Source organism: Saccopteryx leptura, chromosome 2, assembly GCF_036850995.1.
Source record: "Saccopteryx leptura isolate mSacLep1 chromosome 2, mSacLep1_pri_phased_curated, whole genome shotgun sequence".
NCBI lineage: Eukaryota > Metazoa > Chordata > Mammalia > Chiroptera > Emballonuridae > Saccopteryx > Saccopteryx leptura.
The window spans coordinates 323,555,290-323,574,936 of NC_089504.1; the positions used below are offsets into that span (position 1 = coordinate 323,555,290).

A 19,647-nucleotide genomic window follows, 5' to 3' on the forward strand; every position below is an offset into this window, starting at 1 on the left:
ATTTCCTCACATTTTTTTTTTTTTTTTGTATTTTTCTGAAGCTGGAAACGGGGGAGAGACAGTCAGACAGACTCCCTCATGCGCCCGACCGGGATCCACCCAGCACGCCCACCAGGGGCGACGCTCTGCCCCTTGGGGCGTCGCTCTGCCGCGACCAGAGCCACTCTAGCGCCTGGGGCAGAGGCCAAGGAGCCATCCCCAGCGCCTGGGCCATCTTTGCTCCAATGGAACCTTGGCTGCGGGAGGGGAAGAGAGAGAGGAAGGAGGGGGGGGGTGGAGAAGCAAAGCAAATGGGCGCTTCTCCTATGTGCCCGGGCCAGGAATCGAACCCGGGTCCCCCGCACGCCAGGCCGACGCTCTACTGCTGAGCCAACCGGCCATATCGAACCCGGGTCCTCCGCACGCTAGGCCGACGCTCTACCGCTGAGCCAACCGGCCAGGGCCATTCTTTTTTTTTTTTTTTTAAGAAATTAATTTGATCTACAGTCAAATTTGATCCAAGATCAACTAGTAAGTAGCAGAACTTTTTCTATAGGCTTTTGGCTTCAAGATCTGGGCTCTTAACCACCATAGATGAATGAATGAATGAATGAATGAATGGATGGATGGATGGATGGATGGATGGATGAAAAATGCTTTTCATTCTGTGGCTGAAGAACTGACATGGAAAGGTCTACTATTTATTTTACAGAGGCAATTACTACTTAAAATCATGGTAAGTTCTAACTCACTGATGTTTCCTTACTTTTGAACCACCTTTACTTTTTCCTTCCTCCCTCCCCCTTCTCCTCCCCCTTCTCTTTTTCTTTCTTTCTTCTCCAAAACTCTCAGGAAATATGTTGGAACTCCTACACTGAAATGTAATCTAAGCAAGCCTGACCTGTGGTGGCACAGTGGATCAAGCATTGACTTGAAATGCTGAGGTTGCTGGTTTGAAACCCTGGGCTTGCCTGGTCAGGGCATATATGGGTGTTGATGCTTCCTGCTCCTCTCTCCTTCTCTCTTTCTATCACTCTCTTTCTGTCTCTCTTCTCTAAAATGAATAAAAATATTTTTTTAAAACCTTAAAAAAAAGTAATCTAAGCAAAAACTTAGTGTCTCCTGGGAAAGAAAACTAACATTTTATTTGGTCCTGCTTCTTGTCATTCATTCATTTGCAAATTTACAAATATCAGGCACCTACTGTGTGCTAGGAACCTTTTGTTGGTACTACGGATAGAGCGGCAAACAAAACAAAGTCCCAGTTCCCACGGAGATTACACTCTAGTGGGCACTCTAAATACGCGGTTCACTCCATCATAACCACATGAGGTAACGATGACAACAATAATTGATTACTATTAGCAATGCTTATCTGTGCGGGGAACTGAGCTACCACACTTTATTTGTATTAATTCAATTATCACAATAACCCTGTGAAGTAGTGGGTATGTTTTCCCCGTTTTTACAGATGAGGTAATTGAGACACAAAGATGTGAAGTGACTCTTTCAAAGTTCGAACCCAGGTAATGTGGCTCTTAACTTCCAGGCTCTTAACCGCAAGGTTATATTGTATTCTCTTGTTTCCTTCTTAATATCACAACTTTTAAGTGGCTGAGTCCTATCTCAGATAGTCTGATTCCCAAGCCCAGGGCTTTGCGCCGCACACCAGCAGCCTCGGGAAATAAATGAGAATGCCTTGGAATTATTGCAATACTTTGTCTTACGAAGAATTCAAACTGCTTTCCACGTAATTCTCGGATTTGTGATGTGAACCCTCTTGTACTGTCAATTCCCCAGCAGGAAGGAAGATAGAGAGCCACGGGTCATCTTACATTGGCCGGGGCACCCAGCAGATGGCGCTATCTTAGTAGCCACCAGCTGGCTGCCCAGTCCCCCGGGCTAACCGCCTCCGCCGAAAGCTTCCCGGTCCTCCTCACTCCCTTCTCTCTCCTCCTCCCCACGGAGCCCTGGCCCACGTGACCTCAAGGCGGCCAATGGGCGAGCAGAGAGGGCGAGCTGGTCCCTGTGGCCGCCATTAAAGCGAAGGGAAAACCCGTGAATTCGGATTAAAGGGGGAAAAACACCGCCCGCTGGGCCTACAAAATGGGGGAGACTGGGGCGTCCGGCCGGTGAGGCCGTAGGAGAGCGGACGTTAGGCCGGCGTGGCCCAGGGACTACACGAAGACACAGCCAGAGAATGGTCTGAGCCCGCAGACACCGCCACCACCTCCGCCACTGAGGATTCTGGGCTTAAGGACATCGCCGCTGCCGGGCCGGGGGCCTGGGCTGCTCTCTGGTTCTGCCCTTCCCGCCCCTCTGCGGGCGCCTCCCCTCCCGGGAGACCCTCCAGGGCTTGGGCTCTTCCCCTCTCGGACTCGACTTTAATTATTTATTGTGTAATTTATTATTTTTCTTGTGGAAGGAGCACACATCCTCTCTGTCCCCCAGAGAGGGACGAGCGTCCGCCGGCTCCGCGGCGGCCGCAGTCCGGCCGGCGGGGCGAGCGCGGCGAGCGCGGCACGGCCCTCCCGCCTCCGGCCCGCGGCCCCGGGCGGCTGGGTGCGGGCCGGGCGGCGGGGGGCAGGGGGGGCGAGTGGGGGGGGCGGGCGGCCCGGCGGCCTCCTCTCCCACTGTCCCCCCAACCCGCACCCCCCCGCCCTCCCCGGTGTCTGTGTTTCTCTCTCTGGTCGGAGGCGGCGGTAATGGCGGATGGTGGGTTGTGGCGCCGGCGGCGGCTGCTGTGAGGGACGATGAGTTCCTCCTTCGTGCCGAACGGGGCCAGCCTGGAAGATTGTCACTGTAACCTCTTCTGCCTGGTGAGTGCCGGGGCCGCGGGCGGTGGGGGCGGGGGCCGCGCGGGGCGCCCGGGGCCGTGGGGGAGGGGGTCCGGGTCTGATCCCGATGCCCGAGTCCCCGGGCTAGGCCCAGCCGGAGCCGGCGCCGCGGCCGAGCCCGCGCCCGCCCGGGACGCCTTCGCTCCCCCACCGTCCTGGGCGCTGCTCTAGGAGAGTTGTCTTTTCTTCCCCTCATTCTTGTCTTCAATTTGGGCTCCTTATCCTGTAGGGCACTAACATTTCCCTCTGTGTTTCTTAACTGTTGCTTTTCTCCTTATTGACCATTCCTTCGTCACACTCCATTATTGCCCATTCCCTCGCTGTCTTTATGCCTCACTCTGGTCGTTTGTTTCCCCCAATAAACAGGACCCCGGAACTTAGGCACTAAAAAGTCTCTTCGTCTGGCAGTTTTTTTTATGAGTCAAACTAACCAAAGGTTTATTTTTTCCTTCGGTGACTTCAGACCTCTGTAAAAACCAATAGTTGGCATTTCATATGTTTCTCTTTAAACTTTGAAAACAGTTTGCCGTTTTGACAATTTCTAGCTATCTTGCTTCTATTAGAACATTATGTTTGTGTGAAAGTGGAACGGATGTGCTAAGGTTTTGCATTAAATACCTCTATTTGTCCTGTTTTGCGTGCTTAGAATTTTGAGCAGCCTGCTCCACGTTTTATTGAAAAGTCTGGGGAAGCTGGATGTAGGGATGACAATTGTGTAGGTTGGCCCGTGTCTGGGAGCATACCACCGTTTAAAACTTTAAAAAGTACCAACTGTTGCAAATACTTAGTCCTCAATTAGACAGTACTTGAGCTTCATCAGTGCTTTAAAGTTTCGGTGGCTTTTCTTTTTTCATTTTCACTGTGCTTTGAAAAATACTGAGAGAGTATGTGATAGGTAAGTGAATTGAGTGGGCGGAGCACAACTAGTTGGCAAGTGTAAACTGCCAGTCATGTATCAGCAGTTTCATTTTTGGCACCTATATTTTGGCACCTTGAAGTTAGATTAAACAATTACTGGATTCCCTCTGTTGAATTTCTTTCAAAATGCTAAATGAAGATCTTTAATGCCCTTCCCCATATGACATATTTTTTGTTCAATGTCCATTAATCAGCATATCTTCAGATGTAATAAAACGTGTGGCAGGTTTTACATTTCTGTCTTCTCTGACTCAGTCTATTTTTGGTACGTTTAGGATCAGGTTCTTTGAAGATAGGCTAGCACAGATCTGACAGTTCTTTGTGAGCAGCTATTTTGTTCTAGTTCTGACTTCTATAAACATGGAGTAATGAGTGTTTAAAAATTCATTTTCTGATAAAAAGCTTGACACCAAAGAACCAATGTGACCAGTTAGGACAGAACTTAGTATAGAGAGGGAATGCCACTCAGTGTGCAGTCTTAAATACGTGTTTATATTTAACACCATTATGTTTATTTCTCCTTGGAATGCACATTTATTGACTTGCTATTCAGTGACATGCCAGTGTTAATTTTTAAACTGTTTTCGTTCTTATCCTTAAATTTTAGGTTATTGAATTACCAGAATCGATAAGCATTTTTTTTGTTTATCCACTTTCAGTGTCTTATGTATATATTGAAAATTAGTAATGTCCTAATGAAATAAGGGACTTTAATAGTGAAAACTTTTGACTTTGAATGTGCAATAATGAAAAATCATGCTTTCTTTTCTTCAGGCTGACTTGACAGGAATTAAATGGAAAAGATATGTATGGCAAGGCCCAACTTCTGCCCCTATTCTGTTTCCGGTGACAGAGGAAGACCCCATTTTGAGCAGTTTTAGTCACTGCCTTAAGGCAGATGTACTTGGTGTTTGGCGGCGAGATCAAAGACCTGGAAGAAGAGAATTGTGGATATTTTGGTGGGGTGAAGACCCCAATTTTGCTGACCTTATTCACCATGACTTATCAGGTGAAAGCAACTTATCATTTCTAACTAATGATGTAGCATAGTTATATATTTTTCCCCAGAATCATTTGTTTTAAGAGTTTTTTGGTGGGACACTGTTAGATATGAAAGCAGATAAAAATTCAGCTTTGTGTTTTAGTTCACTGTGGTTATTTTATTTTACTTAAATTATCATATATGGCAGACTTTTTAAACCTTAAATAACTTTTTTCTCTACTTTATTTCTCACAGGCAGGACCTAAGAAAGGCATGTTACCTTAGCCTAAGAAAAGTGAAATCAAGGAGCATAAAGTTCCTAACAAAGTTATATAATACTTTTGAAGCCAAGTGTAACTCAACTTTGAGTCAATTCTGCTACTGCTTTCTTCTGTGTGAATAGGCAGACAATTGTAGGAGTATTTAGAAATGTTAACTTTCTCATGTGTTTTTCAAGGTATATTTAATTTGTAGTGTTGTTTGTGGTGGTTATTTTATTAACATGGAAAGACTTATTTTTGGAAAGTGATTCTTTTGTTTTCAATACTGTTGCATCAAAGACTGTCAATATGAAAAGAGTGCCAACTTATTTAGCTTTTATAAGATGGGGTCATAATCTAGGAAGTCACACAGAAATAATTTATGAGCAAATCATTAAGATTTTTTCCCATCTTATTATCTTGATTTAGGACTAGATATTACTTTGGAGAGAGAAACTATATCTTTCCAAGGAATTACTACTGACGCTTGTAGAGTTGATGTTCACTGAATCTTTGATGATAGCCATGTAAATGATTAGTTGGTTGCTGCAGGGTACCAATAACTTAAGCAAGCTGTTTGGTAATAAATCTTGATAGGTAAAATTTAGGATTTTTAGATTACTTGAAAAAAAAAGTTATTTGAAATTGAGAACTCTAAAATTTCTATGACCATCTATTTAACCTGTGGGACCTATTTTAATTTTGGATGTAATGTAATCTAGGTGATTATCTCAAGTAAGCACTTAGTAAGACCAACTTTGTTCAGGAATGTATGTGTTACATCTGTTTTGATGGTTGCTATTCTCCTTCTAATGAACAAAAGGTACATGTTAACCCTTATTTTTGATCCTGGTTGCAATTCTTTTAATCGTAAATGCTATCTAGCTTTCCTAATAAGATCTCTACTGGATAGTCTAGTCTTTAGTTCTAAATGTGTAATACATTCCTAAATATGTAAAATGATGTGTTTGTATATATGTATATGTCCATATTATGACATATGCATATATCTCAGGACATAAAATTCCTTTATAGAATCAGCAAGATGACGCTTTAATAATTGTCATACCAAAAGCTAAGTCTGCCCACTTCCTTTTTCTTTGACTTGGGTTTGCTTGAGTTATTTTCTTTTAGGTCATATATAAAAACCACCTTACTAAAGTGTTTGAAGATTTTTAATAAACTGTAAATTATAGATAAACTATAATTGTTAATAAACTACAATGCTATCTGGGGGTTTCATTCTTCCTAATCAAGTTGGCAAAGCATCTGAAGAGATCATTTTTCCTCCTGGACTCCATGAAATACCTTTTGTGGAGTCAAAAGATAATTTTAACAGATAGGTAGTATTTGGTTTTATCATAATGGGACTAATGTTTTGAAATTTAAAATCCTATTAAAGTTAAATAGCAGTTTTTAAAAATTTTTCCATTGATTAGAGAGAGAGAGAAGCATCAACTCGTTTTCCACTTAGTTGTGCACTCATTGGTTGCTTCTGATATGTGCCCTGACTGGGGATCCAACCCCTGTCAGCTCACAGGGACAACGCTCTATCCTCTGAGCAACCCAGCCAGGGCCAAATGTCAGGTGTTTTGATGTATATTTAAAAACTATGGTGATATTTTTCTGTTTTATGTTACAAGTTAAATGTTTTCTTCTGAAACTGGGATATAGTTTAAAACCTTCTCTAGTTTAATTTTTTAGCATAATTTTAAAAATGGTAATACCCGTACTTTAAAATATTGATTTTGAATGTGAATGGAAGTAATTTTGAAAGAAGGTTTTAATTGTCAGATTTTCCTGGATGCCACTGAATGGTAAATAACTTAAAAATTTATTAGAGTGAAAGCAATTGAAATAGTAAACCAAAATATACTAGGAGTAGTATAATTCTATTTGTTTTTCCAAAGTCTGTCCTGTACTCTTTGTTTTAAACAGTTGTGTAGTCCATGATATTTATATGATATTCTAGCTTTTTCTTTTTTTTAACCTGTCGTTTACTTTAGACCGTTGTTACTTAAATCAGACATATCTTAAAGAAATCATAAGGTCTTTTCAGATGGAGTTTATTTGTCTCGCTCTTTTCTTTGCCCTAGGGACACCGGCTGCCTCCCTTTTGGGGTAATTAGTCTACTTCTCTGTCTCTCTAGCTAACCCATTTTCATTTTTTCCCATCTGTGGCACTCTGTTTCCTTCTTTTAAGCTCCCTTGAGAAGAGAGCATCTGGACAGTAGGGGAGGCACCAGCTGCAGGCAGCAATCCTGAGTTCCAAGTGGAGGTGTAGCACTGAGGGAAGGGGAACCGGAAGGACTCAGGTGGTAATGATAAAGCTGGTTAATTTAGTTTGAGGCTGCTCTTTGGGGCAGTGTCCTTCTGTTCAGCATCTACCACATCTTGTTACTGAAATGTCTATCATCATGGTGATATTGCCCTTCTTGTTGGGGAAGGAGGGGAGGCATTTCTTGCAAAGATTAGAATTCTCAGTTTTTTTTTATTTTTAGGGATTTTATTACTATTCATTTTAGAGGAGGGAGAGAGAGAGAGAGCGAGAAGGGGGGAGGAGCAGAAAGCATCGACTCTCATATGTGCCTTAACCAGGCAAGCCCAGGGTTTTGAACTGGTGACCTCGGTGTTCCAGGTCAACGCTTTATCCACTGCTCCACCACAGGTCAGGCTCAGTTTTTCTTATTGACTGAATTATTTAGTAATGAAAGTGCAGAATTACCTTTGCTTAACCCCCTTATCACCTTTGTGTCATTTATAGTGTATTTTTAAAAATAAACTTTATTGTAAAACAGTTTTAGATTTATAAAAATGTTGCAAAAAATAGTAGAGTTCCTGTATAACTCTCCTGTATAACCAGTTTTTCTTCTTAACATCTTACATTAGAATGGTACGTTTTCACAACTAATGAAACAGTATTGATATATTAGTGTAAACTAAGTCCATACTTGATTTGGAATTCCTTTATTTTTACTTGATATCCTTTTTCTGTCCTATGGTGTCATTCAGGATACCACATTCCATTTGTCATGTTGCCTTAGGCTGAGACAGTTTCTCACTGCCCTTGTTATTGATGATATTGATAGTTCTGAATAGTGGGGTGAGGTTCCATAGTGCATTTTAAATTTCTGCCTCTCTTCCATTACATAGCACAGGTTTGGGTGACCTTCCTTTCAAGTTTAGCTGATGTGTAAAATGGAATTTAAACTTGTTTTATTGCTAATTGGTAAAAATCTGTTACAGCAAATCAAATCTGATTTGATACCTACTTTAGACCCTCAGCTCTTTATTTTCTAGCAGTGGTCAATACTGTTTAGTAAGACCTGTTTTAATACTTGAATACTTTGCGATAATGTTTACAAAGACCTGATGATTTTGGGGTCAGGATTTGTGTTAACTAGCATTGACTTAACTATATTCAGAAAGATAATTGTTCAAAATATACCTTGAATCCCAGAGCCAAACACTTAAAACAAAAACAAAAACCTTTTTGTTCTGCTCCCTCTAAGAGAACAGATAGTTGAATCAATATTGATTTGTTGAATTAGGGAACAAAACTCCTTTCTCATTACAGCCTTTTAAATTATATTTATGCCCCAGCTGGTTAGCTCAGTTGGTTAGCATTATCCTAAAGTACAAAGGTTGCTGGTTCGATCCCTGGTCAGGGCACATACAGGAACACATTGATCTTTCTTTCTCTCTTTCTCGGTCCCTCCCTCTCTCCCACCCTCCCTCTCTCTCCTTTACCCTCCTAATTCCTCCCAAGTGTACTATTAGTTTGCTTCAAAACAAGATTGGTTCATTATCATTAGTGTGTCCTTGAAGGAGAAAAGTTTTGTAGGTATTTTTATTCTGTGTCCTAACCTTTTTGGGATTTTACTGCTGGCATCATTGGCTTTTAGTCTTTCCTTTAAAACAAAAATTACTTTCTCTCCCAATGTTTGCATCTTTAAAAAAAAACCATAGTAAGAATGTATTGATACTCTGAGAAAACTTATACCTTGAGAATTTAAAAAAAAACTCAGAGCCAGAAATATTTGTTATTTTTTCTAAATTCTGTGGTCTGTATATGGGATTTTAACAGTATGTCCAAATACTTCATTATGCTGGAATTCCATTTTGGTATACTGTTAGTCTTAGAATTTAGTTTTGGATGCCTTTTTTTTTATTTGGAAAATATTTATTTCTTGATTTTAGCAAGAGAGGAAGGGAGGGAGGGGGAGAGAGACAGGAACATCAGTGTGGTCCCATATGTGCCTTGACCAGGATTGATCCAGCAACCTCTGCACATCTGGACAACGCTCTAACCAGCCAAGCTATCCTGGCAGGGCAATTTTGGATGCTTTTATGAAGGATATTAGTTATAGTGGAATTTAACCTTAAGTAGCAACTTATAACAGTATAGACAGATAAATAGCAGCCAAGTATAGGAATCTACAAACTAAAAAATTGTTATGTGCCCCATGTAGCCTGGAGAGAATTAATTCATTTCTACCATATGTACCATAATTTACTTGTAACCCAACTTTATATTGGCTAATCTTCTAGGAACAACTTCGTCATATATCTTCCTTGTATAGTCCCATTTTGAGCAAGAAAATATGTCTTAAATCTCCAAAAATAATTAACAGTCTGACCGGCGGTGGTGCAGTGGATAGTGTTGATCTGGAACACTGAGGACCCAGGTTGGAAACCCCATGGTTGCCGGCTTGTGTGTGGGATCATAGACATGATCTTGTGGTCACTGGCTTGAAGCCCAAGGTTGCTGGTTTGAGCAAGGGGTCACTGGGTTGACTGGAGGCCCCTGCCCTGCCCCTGATCAAGACACATGTGAGGAGCAATCAGTGAACTAAAGTGACAACAGTTACAAGTTGATGCTTCTCATTTCTCTCCTGCCTGCCTGCCTGGCTGTCTGTCTGTCTCTGTGTCTCTTGCATGCACACATATTTTCCCATGCACATCTGTACTTGCTAAAATAAATAATAATAGTACTCCTTAACATATTAGGCTGTTTTTAAATCAAAGTTAGATTTTCAGATTTTACCATCTATCAATAATGCTGCCAGCTTAAGGCTTTCAGTAGTAGTTGTTGAATAAATGGCTAATCAGTGGGCAATTATTGTTCCGAGACAGACACCAAACTAGACATTTAAACATTTTTCGTTATTCTTTCAGGAAATACATGGTATTTTCTACCATGATAATTTTGATCCATTCATTAATCATTAGTGTGTGTTGCATTTTAATGGCTTGTCAGAATTATTTAGGAAAAGATTCTTTCTCTACCAGCTTTTCATTGTAGAGATATTTCAAGATGTAAGTTTTGAGAAAAAGGTTGAGTATGAGTACTAGGTCTAGCAGGTGTTCCCCCCATCCCCACTTATAGAGCATTATTTTGATGACCTACCACATGCTTTGGTATCATTATAATCTGTATCCTTAGCAAAAAATATTTTATGGCAATCACATTTATCATTTGAACTTTTACGTTCAGTAAATACTTTGTAAAATAAATAGCAATGATTGATTAAGAATTCTAATGCTAATAGTAATGGAAAGTACTAAAAACAATTGAAATTGTTTTCTCTGGGTATGTAGATACTAGAGAAAGACATTTATTTAAATGTATTAAGCAGACTTTTTCCATTAGGATACAGTTGACTAAGTTCAAAGAGGTAGGTAAAGATTTGCCATGTGTTCCTCTTTCCCTCTTTCCTAATAAAATGCTAGTTTTGAGATTCAAGGACTTGTTTTAATTAATGTAAGAGATGCATGTCACTGTCTTGGTTGTACCATTTCACTTTTCATATTTCTGAATACAACGTGTGGAGAAATACTTTTATTAGGATTATTTATAACATCAGGATATTAGATGTTTGGTAGGCTTCTTGTTTCTAAGTGACCCCACCCCCATCCTTTTTTGGGCTTTTCTTGAGTGTTATTACGACTTAATTCTCATTATTTCCTCAGCAATGAAAAATGAAATTATATTACTTCAGTGTAATGGTTGCTTAGTTACTTGCCACATAGATGAAGATTTACTTCAGAGATTTGTTGGCTTTAGAAAACCCAACAGGTGGTCTGTTTTTTCTTTGTTTTATTATCTATAACCCTCATTTAGTGTTAGTGAGAATTGTGGGCATTTGAGGATATGCAAAATGAGAATTAAATTTACCTGAGTTTCTCTAGATAAAATTTAAAATAGCGCCTGACCTGTGGTGGCGCAGTGGATAAAGCGTCGACCTGGAAATGGTGAGGTCGCTGGTTCGAAACCCTGGGCTTGCCTGGTCAAGGCACATGTGGGAGTTGATGCTGCCAGCTCCTCCCCCCTTCTCTCTCTCTGTCTCTCCTCTCTCTCTCTCTGTCTCTCCCTCTCCTCTCTAAAATGAATAAATAAATAAATAAAGTTATCGACTGTAATTAAAAGATAAAAACAAATTTAAGAAAAAACAACAACAAAGCAACCAATGTTAAAAAATAAATAAAATAAAATAGTGAGAAAGAGATGCTTGACTATTAATACTGATTAATTTTCTAAACTATAGTATTCTTAAATCATTTCGTTACAGGTTCATATGAAATTGATTTTTTAAATGAATAAAACCAAAAATATTCAGAATTTTATGTGAAAATGTATATAAATTATTGTGTTAGTCTTTACTATGCCAAAGATTTTTTTTTACTCTTGGGAAAGAAGGCAAATTTAGTCTTAAGGTTTTTTTTTTTTTTGTATTTTTCTGAAGCTGGAAAAGGGGAGGCAGACAGACTCCCGCTTGCGCCCGACCGGGATCCACCAGTGGGTGATGCTCTGCCCATCTGGGGCGTCACTCTGCTGCAACCAGAGCCATTCTAGTGCCTGAGGCAGAGGCCATGGAGCCATCCTCAGCACCCGGGCCATCTTTGCTCCAATGGAACCTCAGCTGTGGGAGGGAAGAGAGAGACAGAGAGGAAGGAGAGGGGGAGGGGTGGAAAAGTAGATGGGCGCTTCTCCTGTGTGCCCTGGCCAGGAATCGAACCCAGGACTCCCGCACGCCAGGCCAACGCTCTACTACTGAGCCATCCGGCCAGAGCCTTAGTCTCAAGTTTTAAGTGAATAATTTTCTGATATCTGAAGTTTATAGTGATGCACAAGTTTAATATGTAATGGTAACTAACTGTGTGTCTTGGATCTTTGATGCTTTAAAACTTAGAAATAGTTAGAGAAAAGATTTTGGTAAAGACTACTTATGTAGGATAAATGTTTACAACCATTGTGCTTCTTAGAGGGTAAGGATTTTTTTAGGTGAAAGGTAACAAAAATAAAGTATACTGAGTAGATCATAAAGAAGCAAAGAGTTGGGAGATATTTCCATCATAATTCTCTTAAAATTAAGAATGTGAGCCCTGGCTGGTTGGCTCAGTGGTAGAGCGTCGGCCTGGCGTGCAGGAGTCCCGGGTTCAATTCCCAGCCAGGGCACATAGGAGAAGTGCCCATCTGCTTCTCCACCCCTCCCCCTCTCCTTCCTGTCTGTTTCTCTCTTCCCCTCCCACAGCCAGGGCTCCATTGGAGCAAAGTTGGCCCCGGCGCTGAGGATGGTTCTATGGCCTCTGCCTCAGGCGCTAGAATGGCTCTGGATACAACAGAGTGAGCGTCAAATGGGCAGAGCATCACCCCCTGGTGGGCGTGCCGGGTGGATTCCGGTCGGGCGCATGCGGGAGTCTGTCTGACTGCCTGCCCGTTTCCAACTTCAGAAAAATACAAAAAAAAAACACCCCAAAACATGTATTTTTAGTTATCATAAGTCTCATAATTTGAGGTAAAACTTAATGTGGCTATTTAATTTTGAAATGACCCTGATTAAGTTGAAGGCAGATTGATTGAAAAAGATTCATTTATCTTTTCTTGGCAACTCACACATATGCTTGTGATCTAGACCTTTAAAGAACGAAAGCAGTGTTACTATGTGCTACTTCCCTTTTCTCCTAGCCTTCTGTATTTTTCTTTTATTTATTTTGTTTGTTTATTTATTTTTGAGGGAGGCAGTGATAGAGACAGGAACATCGAGCTGCTCCTTTATGTACTCTTGACTAGGGAATCAGACTGGTAACTTCGGTGCTCCGGACTGAGCTACTTGGCCAGGGCTTAAGTTTTTATTTTTAGATAGACAGAGGGAGGAAAGGAGAGAGAGGGGAGGGGGAAGAGAAGCATTCATCTGTGGTTCCAGTCAGTTGCACATTCAGTGGCTGCTTCCCGTGTTTGCCGTGGTTGGGGATTGAACTCAACCCTCGTTTTGGGGAAAATGCTCCTAACCAATTGAGCTAACTGGGCAGGGCCCTATTAATAAAGTGAAACTTGAAAAGTTAAGACTTCAATAAAAGTAAATAAAGATGTTTATGATAGAATATGAAGAACTTTTCTGTTTAATATTTTAATGCCAAATATTAGTGATTTAAAATTATTCTAACTCTAAAGTATAGTATTGTCATTTTCTAAAGTTTATCTTATTTTTCTTAAAGCGTATGCTTTAAGAAGAAACAATTAGCTGATTTCAAAGATTAGATTATAATTTAAACACTTTAAAGAATAACATAAATTCATCATTAACCTTTGTAGTGGCACAGGTTTCTATTGCAGTTTAAAGTTCAATCATGTTTCTAAATTAATGTTTATTCTACCCAAATAACTTGTGAAAGTTATGAATATAAATCATGCCGCTCTTAATATATATCTCTGCTTTTATTCAAAAGCATAATTTATAATTTTTCTGTGGATATAGTGTTTATACCTCTAGTGTTGAATTAAGAAAGGTTTTGTCATTTATTAAATTGAAAGAAGAGACTGATATTTATAAAATGTCTATAATGTTATATAGGCTATAGAAGGATACTAAGTTATATTTGAAATAACAATTTAAAACATTATGGCATGACCAGTGGTGGTACAGTGGATAGAGCATTGGACTGGGACGCAGGCGATCCAGATTTGATCCCCGAGGTCTCCAGCTTGAGCATGGGATCATCGGCATGATCCCATGGTTGTTGGCTTGAGCCCAAAGATCACACTGGTTTGAAGCCCAAGGTCGCTGGCTTGAGCAAAGGGCTTACTGGCTGGGCTGGAGACCCTTGTTCAAAGCACATATGAGAAGCAATCAGTGAGCAGCTAAAGTGTCGCAGCTGGGAGTTGATGCTTCTCATCTGTCTCCCTTCCTGTGTGTGTGTCTCTCACAAACAAAACAAAAACTTGATAAAAGTTAAAATGCTGAAGTAACTGTAAGTTAACTTGGAGTGTTTAATAGACTTGCTGGCAAAATTGAAACGGAATAGTTAGTAAAGATAGCTATAAGTAACTTTATATCAGAAGTGCCAGTTAAAACTTAAATATTTAAATCATTAAATTATTAAATTTCTTCCCCAAGTACAGGATCCTATACTGAATCATGGAAGTCATTTGGTTGAAATGAGATTTAAGGTGACTGATAATATACTGCTTGTTAGGCTGTGATCCAAAAGCTTCCTTTTTATTCATCAGTTATTTTTATAGTTGAGTCATGGATTAGAATGCTGAAAGACATAAAATGTTTTGATTTTAATTATTAACTGGATCACTTTTTTTGGCAAGCTGAATGACTGACTGGAGGAATTAGGACAAAGGAACTAACAAGTGAGCCAGTTTAAAAATTGGCATCTTGGGTATAGAGTGTGTATAATATTTCCCAGGTTATACAAATGTCCTTTTCATTGATATAGAAACAAAATCAGTATATTTGCAATATAGCATTGCCTTTTCATATGGTGGGAAAATTATTTTTAGATAATTTAATAGAATACATGGCACTTAGGCCTTTTATTCCTTATGGAATAATTTTGAAACCTGATATTTTAATGTCTAGAGATACATGGAAGTAATCAGAGTCATTGTAGTTCAATGTGCTGAGGTGAACTACAGCTTATATGTTTAATTGAAATTGTAACACTCTTTACTTGGCTTTAAGTAGATATAGTACCACTACTTTACTTTTTGTTTCTTTCATTTCTCTTGTAGAAGAGGAAGATGGAGTTTGGGAGAATGGACTTTCTTACGAATGCCGTACTTTGCTTTTCAAAGCAGTTCACAATCTGTTGGAACGGTGTTTAATGAACAGGAACTTTGTACGTATTGGCAAGTGGTTTGTAAAGCCTTATGAAAAAGATGAAAAGCCTATAAATAAAAGGTAAGCTATTTAGTTTAAACTCTTACTTGATATTTCTTTAGGTTTGTCCATTTTTATGGCTTTTGGGGATGGGGAAAGGGTGTAAAGAGGGACAAATATAAGGTGATGACAGAAAATGATTTGACTTTGGGTGATGGGTATACAACATAATCAACAGTTCAAATGCTATAGAAATATTTACCTGAAACCTGTGTACTCTTGATCAATGTCACCGTTAAAGTTAATTTTCTAAATAAAGTTTAAAAAAATTTTATGGCTTTATAGGAAATGTGGACTATAGAATAAGACATTTAGAAGATTAACTTTGGCAAAGTATTATAAGTATTCAATTTTTTTTGACCACTTTACCCTTTCTTTTACACATTTTAAGGATTTCTTGTAGTGGGACTAAGTTGTGTGTCAATACAGTGGCCTAGGCCTGGCCTGTGGTGGCTGAGTTGGACAAAGTATCCATATGGAACACTGAGGTCCCTGGTACGAAGCCCTGGGCTTGCCCAATGAAGGCACATATAGGAGTCGATGCTTCCTGCTCCTCCTCTGCTTCTCTCTCTTTCTCTCTTGCCCCTCTCTAAAATGAATAAATTAAGATCTTAAAAATGTTTAAATATAGTGGCCTAAGTTTTATTTTGGGATGATAGAAAAAAGGTGTGATGAAAAGCAGAAGCTTACACATTAGTTACTTTTTTAATCCTAGTAGAAGTGTATTTTTATAGTATTCTGTTAAAATTAAGTAATATTAATACTTGTTAAAGATAGTTATCTGTCATTATGTTTTGGATTGAATTAACCATTTACATACCTTTTATTTTGCTTTAGAATAACATTAGTTTATGTTTTTCTCTACAAGACATGTTTACTCTTCAAGTGCTCATAACTTTTTTGAATTTTGGATTAAGAATGTGTATGACACATAGCTGGACAAGTCAGTGGCGCAGTGGATAGAGCCTTGGCCTGGAACCCAGGTTCAAAACCCGGAGGTTGTTGGCTTGAGCTTGGGATCATAGCCATGATCCCATGGTCGCTGACTTGAAAGCCCTAGGTCACTGGCTTGAGCAAGGGGTCAGTGGCTTAGCTGGAGTCTGCCTCCTCCAATCAAGGCACAAATGAGAAAACAGCCAATGAACAACTGAACATTGGTACCCAATGAAGAATTGATACTTCTCATCTCTCTCCCTTCCAATATGTCTCTCTCTTGCCCCCCCCCCCCAAAAGAATATGTATGACACTAATTTGTAGAGTAGTTTTAGATGGACACAAGACTAAGATACCTTCCTTTCCTCTGAAGTTAAAAGTTTTAGGTTACTGTAATCCTCTGTAATTTTTTTTTTCTTTTTCTTCTGAAGTTGGAAACGGGAGGCAGTCAGACAGACTCCCGCATGCGCCCAACCGGGATCCACCCGGCATGCCCACCAGGGGGCAGTGCTCTGCCCATCTGGGGCGTTGCTCTGCTGCAACCAGAGCCATTGTAGCACCTGAGGCAGAGGCCATAGAGCCATCCTCAGCACCCAGGCCAACTTTACTCCAATGGAGCCTTGGCTGCGGGAGGGGAAGGGAGAGACAGAGAGGAAGGAGAGGGGGAGGGGTGGAGAAGCAGATGGGCGCTTCTCCTGTGTGCCCTGGCCAGGAATCGAACCCGGGACTCCTGCACGCCAGGCCGACGCTCTAGCACTGAGCCAAGCGGCCAGGGCTGTAATCCTCTGTAATTTAAATCTGTTAGAAGATTCAATTCCAGGTAGTTGTTGAATTAGTGAGATTTTGAGAGATAAGAAACAGTACTTACTGAATAAAATGGGATGTTAAGAAGAGAAAATGGAAAAAATTTATTAGTTTTCCCTAATTTATGAAATAAACATTTGGTTGTTTTTGTAATCCATTATTATTATTTTTTTAATGTTTATTTTATTGATTTTAGAGAGAGAGCGGAAGGGAGAGAGACATAGAAATATAGATCTGTTCCTGTATGTACTCTGACCAGGAATTGAACCAGCATCCTCTGCACTTTGGGATGATGCTCTAACCCAGTGATAAGCAAACTCATTAGTCAACAGAGCCAAATATCAACAGTATAATGATTGAAACTTCTTTTGAGAGCCAAATTTTTTAAACGTAAACTATATAGGAAGGTACATTGTTATTAACTTAATTATGGCACTCCTAAGCTGGCCTTTGCTAAAAAAGTCCCATGCTATTAAGGTCTCATGTGGCTCGCAAGCTGAGGTTTGCCGACCACTGCTCTAACCAAACAAGCTATTCAGCCAGGGCTTGTAATTATTGAGATGCCAACTTTTATGTCATTTGTGCACCTTTTTTCATGTGCAAGAGAAGTTTTTTTTTACTTTTTTAGTTTTAGTAGAATAGGTGAATAGATAAATCTGGACAGATCCAGGCTCTTTCATTTTTTTCCTCTTTGAAAATTAAAATAAATCTTTATTGCAAGAAAATGTACAAGTTAGGAATGCATTCAGTTACAAATGACAGAAAACCTAACTACCTGGCTTTTATATGGATTGATTTTTCTCCATAGCAAGGAGTCTGGAGGTAGGTAGTTCAATACTGGTGCATCTGTTCAATAATGTCATCAATGACTCAGATTTCCTGGAGTTTTCTGCTCTATGATCTTTAGTCTTTGACTTTCATTTGCATTGTCTCAGTGGGTGTTGTACCTCCGTACTTCACTTACAGTGGATTCCAGGCAGGAAGAGGAAGGAATGGAAGAAGCAAGAAGGTGGGGGTTGACTTTTGGCTCAGAAAATAGATTCTTTTCTGGAAACTTGGACATATTGGGTATACTAAGGGAACCATATATATATTTTTTAATTTATTCATTTTATAGAGGAGAGGGAGAGACAGAGAGAGAGAGAGAGAGAGAAGAGAGAGAGAGAGAAGGGGGGAAGAATAGGAAGCATCAACTCCCATATGTGCCTTGACCAGGCAAGCCCAGGGTTTTGAACCGGCGACCTCAGCACTTCCAGGTCGACACTTTATCCCACTGCACCACCACAGGTCAGTCAGGGAACCATATTTTTTTATGTGGGAACATTGCTCCTCTGAACAAAATAGGGCTTTTGGTTAGTAAGAAATGGAAGGTAGATATTAAGTAAGTAATTAGAAGGGGAAATAGATTATCAGGTAGGCAATTAGCAGTGTTCACTACATACATTTATATAGTTTTAAGAAGTCAGACTGATTGCCAGGATTTTAAATGAAAAATGGGAGTCCTGAGCCCTGACTACTAGATGTATTTCTCAGAGGCAATCTTTTTTAATTCTTTTAACTTTCTTTTAGTTTATTACCTATTTAAAATTGTAGAAGCAAATAGCATACTTATTTTTGAGTTTTTAGTTATTTCAGTTATTCAGTATTAATTTTTTGACTTTCTATTGATAGTTTACCTCCAAAGCCCACCACTTGGACACTGGCATACTTACATACACTCTACTCTCTTCTCTCTTTCCTTATCTTGCCAGTATACAGTTTTTATAAGATTTGGTAAAAACAGTACCTATTCTTTATAATATTAGGGTTATGTCAATATTATTCATAGCTGAGCCATATAGTGTATTAAGGTTACATTCCATTTCCTCCATATTGCTTTCCTCAGTGTTAATGATCATCTCTGTCTCTCTTTTTTTAATGATAATCTCTTTTTTCACTTATCTATGTTAGGGATTGGTAAACTACCATCCCACAGAGCAAATGTAGCCTGCCATCTGTTTTGTAAATAAAATTATATTGTAAAGCAGCCATGCTCACATTTTTTTTTTTTTTAGCGAGAGAGACAGAGGCAGAGAGAGACAGGAAGGGAGAGAGGAAAAGCATTAACTCAGAGTTGTAGCACCTTAGTTGTTCATTGATTGTTTTCTCATATGTGCCTTTACTGGGGGCCTCCAGCCAATGACTCCTTGCTCAAGCCAGCAATCTTGGGCTCAAGCTAGCGACCATGGGATCATGTCTGTGATCACACACTCAAGCTGGTGAGCCTGTGCTCAAGCCAGCGACCTCAGGATATCAACTCTGGGTCCTCAGTATCCCAGGCCGATCTTCTATCCACTGTGCCACTGCCTGGTCTGGCCGTGCTCACACATTAATGGTCTATTTTATGCCTGCTTTAGTACAAAAGTTGTATAGCAAAGTCGTATAGTTGTGACAAAGAGATGACCCACAAAGCCCAAAATATGATCTATATACCTGTTAATAGATAATTCATCCCTAGACCATCTACCATAAGTCTAAATCTTCCCTACTTGCCCCTAAGGAGTTTATGTAATCTATTAGTTTCTTTTTTTCCTCTCTCTGTCCTGTTAACATCCCTATTGAGCCCTTTATTCTTCAGTTCCAGTTTGGACTGGTTGTTTGATAAATCTGTTTCACTGCAGTCACCTTGGGAATTCCCTTTGCCTGTCTGTGTTGGATCTCTTATTCTCTAGATCTCACATTTCATTTTTTTGTCTTACTGTTTTGGTAGTGGCTGTCCACCA

General features: G+C 39.8%; 1 protein-coding gene across 2 annotated transcripts in view; it reads left to right on the forward strand.

Annotated features, from left to right (window-relative positions):
• Positions 1 to 2,584: 2,584 nt before the first annotated feature.
• MED13 (mediator complex subunit 13) overlaps positions 2,585 to 19,647 on the forward strand; it is a 114,384-nt gene continuing 97,321 nt past the window's right edge. Inside the window, exons 1-3 of one of the 2 annotated variants that reach the window (XM_066363150.1) lie at positions 2,585 to 2,798; positions 4,509 to 4,743; positions 15,001 to 15,169. In XM_066363150.1, coding sequence (XP_066219247.1) covers positions 2,733 to 2,798; positions 4,509 to 4,743; positions 15,001 to 15,169 — 470 coding nt within the window. In that variant the 5' untranslated portion in view covers positions 2,585 to 2,732. The remainder of the gene's footprint in view (positions 2,799 to 4,508; positions 4,744 to 15,000; positions 15,170 to 19,647) is intronic. The other variant, XM_066363152.1, reaches the window with a different exon arrangement.